The sequence below is a fragment of the Coffea eugenioides genome, chromosome 1, assembly GCF_003713205.1.
Source record: "Coffea eugenioides isolate CCC68of chromosome 1, Ceug_1.0, whole genome shotgun sequence".
Classification (NCBI taxonomy): Eukaryota; Viridiplantae; Streptophyta; class Magnoliopsida; order Gentianales; family Rubiaceae; genus Coffea; species Coffea eugenioides.
In genome coordinates, this window is record NC_040035.1 from 35,843,844 (window position 1) to 35,849,692 (window position 5,849).

The window sequence follows — 5,849 nt, forward strand, 5'->3', positions numbered from 1 at the left end:
GGAGGACAATTCCCTTACATACTCCTCCCAAGCCAGAACCTCCCGCGTAAGTCTGGATCGCATGAAAATTTGGTGCCACTGGAGAGCTTTTCCCTCCAGATTCATTGCAGCTATTTTGACCTTCACTGAGCTTGGCGTCTCATCCACTTCAAAAAACTGCTCACACTTGTACAACCATCCCCTAAAATCCTCCCCATGAAATTTTGGAAAATCAATCCAGGACAAGCGAGAGGGAACATGGTAATTCCCTCGATTGCTGTTTGAAGAATCTGAATTATGAGGGGAGTCATTTCCTTCTACTGGACCCTTCTGTGTGTGTAATTCAATCACTAAGTTCCTTAGAGCTGCCATCTCCCTTTCGAATTGTTCCTGTTGTTCCTTCGGCATGGAGCGAACGTGTTCCTCCATCTTCCTGACGTCTTGAGACCTAGTGCCCTTTACCATTGGTGAACTTAGCTGGTTCAACCCAACTCTGATACCACTGATGCAGAGGTCAGTGGAGGTCTGTTTATCTAAGATCTTGAAGCTACAAAAAATGGCTGTAGACACCAAATTTTTGATTTTTTAACTTTATTGGTTTAATTAATTTAATTTTGCTTTATTTGTTTCAATTCTAGGGTTTATTTTATTTTATTTTATTTTGTTCTAGTTCATTTTATTTTATTTTATTATTTATTTATTTTTGTCTTCATACTAAATTTCAAAAAAAGGGAAAAATGAAAATACAAAAATAAAAAATAATGTGTGAAATAGGTGGAAGTTTGCATGCTAGATTCAAGTCGACGAGGGGGGTCAGACAGAGGGATCCAATCTCCCCTGGGCTCTTTGTATTAGTTGCAGAGTATTTTGGCAAGGGCCTCTACTCCTTGTTTCAGCAAGGTCGACACAGGTTTTTTCAGGCTGGAGGAATTCGGGTACCATATCTGGCGTTCGCCGATGATGTCATTATTTTCACCAGGCTTTCGCGGGAGACTTTACAAGCGGTTAGTGCCTTCTTCAAGCAGTACCAGCAGTATTCTGGACAGAAGATCAATGTGTCGAAGAGTGGTTTTGTGTGCTCGTCTGGGGTGTTGGAGACGCAAGTGGAGTTGGTGTCTCGTATACTGGGGTTTCAACGGCAATTTTTCCCGCTGGTCTATCTTGGTGTCCCCATTTCCCGGGGTCGGAGTTCCACTGTTGACTTCGATGGGATTATTGCAAAGGTGAGGGCGCGGGTCTGCCACTGGAGTGCGAAGTTGTTGTCTATGGGGGGGAAATTAATTCTTATAAAGCACGTCTTGAATTCGATGCCGCTCTACCTTTTACAAGTGCTTAAGCCCCCCAAGGCAGTCTTAGTGGCCCTGGGCCGAATATTCAACTCCTTCTTATGGGATAAATCCCACGACGCTAAACGTACGCACTGGGCGTCCTGGGAGAGGTTGTGTTTTCCCACAGAGGAGGGTGGGTTGGGGGTCAGGTTGTTGGAAGATATGGTCAAAGCCTTCTCTTATAAGCTGTGATGGAGATTACGCCAAAGGGGTTCCCTATGGTCGGACTTTATGTATTCTAAGTACATTGGGGACCGGCATCCGTTGCAGGCGGAGGTAGCAAGACCGTCTGGTACATGGAAACGGCTAATCGGTATACGCGAGTTGGTGGAGGTGCAGATTACATGGAGTCTGGGACCGGGAATGGTAGATTTCTAGTTAGACACTTGGTGTGAGCTGGGCCCCTTATGTGCATTGGTTCCACCGGATGGAGACAGGCCTCACTTTTTGGTGGCTGAGTTTCTTGGGCGGGAAGGGTGAAATAGGGACCGACTACTTCACTGGCTCCCGGGCAATTTGGTGGATGTCATAGTGGAGATTCCATTCGATTTGGATGGGCATGATCAAATCCTGTGGGCGAAGTCGGCGACCGGGTTTTTTTCTTTGACCTCGGCTTGGGAGCTGTGCCGACAACGTCGGGGCGGTTTATCATTGGCTGGGATGGTTTGGAATAGGGGTACACCCTTGAAATTTTCATTTTTTGCTTGGCGGCTGATGAACAACTTTGTGGCCTTGGATTCGGTGCTGCGACGAAGAGGGCTGCCTTTGGTGTCCTGGTGCTCCTGCTGTCTGGCAGAGGCAGAAACCTTGCCACATCTTTTCGTCAATGGACCGGTGGCAAGAGAGGTTTGGGGGCATTTTGCCGGTATGTTTGGCATTCTTCACTTGCCGTCGGATGATATTCAGCTCATGTGGAGGGAGTGGGCCACATCGCTGACACGCATCCCCGCTCATCATATTCGATGTGTACTCCCGCTAGTGGTTACATGGTTCATATGGCAGGGAAGAAATAAGGCGAGGTTTGAAGGACAGGCTTTTTCGGCTCAGGAGGTCATTGTTGAGGTGAGCAATTTCTTGCATGACTTGGGACGAGCAAAAAAGTTGGATAAGGCACAGTTCACCGGCGACCAGGACTGTGTATGGGCACGCCTCGCTTCCGGCGGAACTCGTAAACGACGACCAGTGGTAGTTACTTGGGCAAAGCCACCACCCCTGCAGTACAAATTAAACACGGATGCTAGTGTGGTCAACGGGAGGGCAAGTGGAGGAGGAGTGCTTCGGGATTCTTTTGGTAGGGTTATCGTGGCCTTCTACAAAGAGTTTGGGGAAAAAGGAGTACTGCAGGCGGAGGCTCTAGCAGTATTAGAGGGGCTCCTAATATGTGCGGCAAAGGGGTTATGAGGGATTCTAGTAGAGGTGGACTCGGCGGTACTCGTGTCTTTAGTCAACTCTTCGGCTCAGGGAGGCTGGTTGTTTTGCAATGTGCTGAGGCGGATTCGTCGCCTTTTGGATCAAGTGGCTATGTCGTTTACACATATATTCCGAGTGGCAAATATGGTGGCAGATAGGCTAGCTGCTCTACAGGGGGGTCCCAATCAAGTTTTTGATTCTCTTCAGCAGCTTCCTAGGGAGGTTCGAGGCTGTATTGCTATGGATACTGCCCAAATCCCGTCCTATAGACTAGTGCCTCAGTAGGGGGAAGCACCCTTCAATTCTCTTGTAATTGTTTTTGTCTACATTTTGAATAAATGATTATTTAAATTTAAAAAAAAAGGCATGCAATAAAAAAAAAAAGAAAAAAAAGTTTGCATGCTAGACAAATGGAGAATATGCAATAGGGACAAGTGTCCCTTTTTGTCTTGGACAACACATTATCTAGATGGTGAGGTGTCTAGACACTTGTAGGATAGGGATTTTTGAAAGAAAACAAAAAAAACTAGAAAAAGGAAAAAGAAAATAAGCAAGGGAGCCCGGCTGAAAAATGGAAAAGAGGGCGGATGGAAAAAAAAAAGAGGTCAAGAACGGGACTGAAAAAGGGTAAGGTACAGTGGCGGGGGTTTTGGGAGTGAGGCTGAGAGTTTTTGATGGCTAGGGAGGTAGAAACAAGAGAAAAAGAAAAGCTTGGAGAGCAGAGAGAGGTGAAGGAAGGGAAAAAGGACGGCTAAGGTTGCAAAGAGGCGACGGGCTGAAAGAGTGAGTAAGAAAGAAAGGCAAGGAAGGAGGTTGGGCAGCTGAGAGTGAAGTCTGATGACGGCTGAAAGGTAGAAGGGGTTGGCGGCTGAAGAAGGAGTGACGGCTAAAAATCAGAGAGAAAAAGGAGCAACGGACGGAAGAGAGAAACCCACGGAGGAGCAAGGAGTTTCAGCCAGGTAGTAAGAAAGAGGAAAGGCTGCTGGAAAGAAATCTGGAAGGGAAGGAAGTGTTGGGTTTTAGGGACACTACGCAGCGGAAAAATAAAAAATTTTCCCTAAAACCATCCAGGAATCACCCTAGATTTTACGTATGATGTATAAAAAGTAGGGTTATAGGATTACCTTAATCCAAGCAGCGTCTCCCTGCAGCGTTGTTTGAGGATGGTCAGCCCTTGAGCAGTCCAATCGTCCTGCCTCTACTGATATCCACGCTAGAGCAACCCTGAGTCGTCTCACGAACTATGTATTGAAGAGCAAGAAAAAGTTGCTAGCCCTTCTTGCTCTTATTCAAAAAAAAATATGTGACACTCACAGATTCTCCCTTTTTCTATTTGTTACCTTTACCCTCTCGTATCTCAGCCAAAAAACTATTCCACCGAGAGAGAGAGGGATACCTGATAATATATGATGATAAGTCTCCTTGTCTGATTCAAAATCAAAAGCCTAAGACTTCTCTTCACTCAAGACTCTATCTATCATCATCTGATAGATAAGAGATAACCATTTACTCTTATCTGCTCAAATAGGCCTGGGATTAATTTTCTTTTAAAATTAAACCCCGATAATTCACATAGTTTCAATCCAGGATTAAATCTCTATTGCGTGTGACCCAATAGGTCCCGAATGTATTGGTAATAATTATGGTTTAATAATTAGATAAAATAAATGACTTTATTTTATCATAACTTATAATAAATAATTAACCCATAATTATAAATCACGAGCGGTGTCTAGCAACACATCGTGATTGCCCAATTATTCGGAATTAGTCAAGGGAATTTGACCTAACCTTTCCGTGAAAAATTACCGTGTAATTATTATCCTTTCACCAAAGATATCCAATTAGTCAGGAATAAGGAATAAGTGCCAATTCCCTGATGACTAATTAAATTTTCTAGTTCCCAAAATTTACCCTTAATTAGGTTAAATTGAAGACATTCTTCAATTTACCTAGTAGTCGACTTTAGGGTTAATTTCTCACTAGTGGCCATCCGGATATCAACTCCTTCTATCAGAGTGGTAAATCCTGTCTTGATCACCCATTTTCTTTACGTGCTTCACACTACATCCAACTTCTACATTTTAAGGTACTCACGAAGAGTAACAAGTAAATAGAGTCAAAATGTAGCGATTCACACTCAAGATACTATGGTGATCTCAAGTCGTAGGATCACTTACACAATTTTCACTGGAGATACACCATTGGCACTAGATAGATATCCTAACGGGATCTCTAAACGGATCATCCAATGCATTTGTACTTTTCAAATCATCTACACATTAGCCTAAGTATCTTCATACCATAGTTGATGAGAACAACCACTAATTACATTAATTAGAGGCTAACTGTGTACTAGTTTTATCGTACTAAAGATGTCCTATTTCATTAGTACAAAAACTAGGGCATTTTAATAATATTACTATAAATGTGATTGATATCTCATAGTCACCAACTCTTGTGACTATCATCACATTAGTAATATTATAAGGACTTTATCGGTTGTATCTAATATTTAACAGATAAATAAGAAGTTATTAAAATACAAAACATATAATAAGGAATGTATAAGATAAAAACAAATACATTGTTTTAGGGCATACATTCCAACAGGAAGGATCGAACCTCCAGGTGACCGGGTCAGCGGCGCTGTTTTCCACTGGTGCTTCCCCGAAGATCTGGTGAATCCGTTAGCCCTTATCCTTGGTCATTCTGCGCTTCATTGTGTGATTAAGGTAATACTTTCATTTTTTTCAGTCAAGTATCATGAGATTAAGATCAGAATATAGGAAATCTGTGCCGCTGTGTTTTGTTTCCGTGGCTGCTTGTTTGAGTGTTTGGTTCATGGTGGATTTATTCGCTCTCTGTTGTTTGCTCTCTTTTACATCGGTAGATATTGATTTCATGGGCTGGAGTGTTTTGATTTCATATGTTTTTCGACAAAGACGAGTAAGGAAATGCATGTCATTCGAACCTGGTGCATGGAAAATTTCAGGGAAATGAAAATGTTTCTGGCTGATTTTTGCTAATGCTTCGTTGATTGTTGTTCTTTCTTCTCTTGTTGTTTGTATGTTTGGATGTTGAACTTTGTTTTTCTTGTTTAAGATCGTGGTGTGAGATTGGTTTGGGATG

General features: G+C 42.9%; 1 protein-coding gene across 1 annotated transcript; it reads left to right on the forward strand.

The window, feature by feature from the left end:
* The first annotated feature begins 740 nt into the window (after nucleotides 1–740).
* LOC113771278 lies at nucleotides 741–3,002 on the forward strand. Its single transcript, XM_027315878.1, has 4 exons — nucleotides 741–1,440; nucleotides 1,578–1,673; nucleotides 1,840–2,666; nucleotides 2,769–3,002. The coding sequence occupies exons 1-4, from the start codon at nucleotides 741–743 to the stop codon at nucleotides 3,000–3,002; spliced, it is 1,857 nt and encodes a 618-aa protein (XP_027171679.1).
* The last annotated feature ends 2,847 nt before the right edge of the window (nucleotides 3,003–5,849 follow it).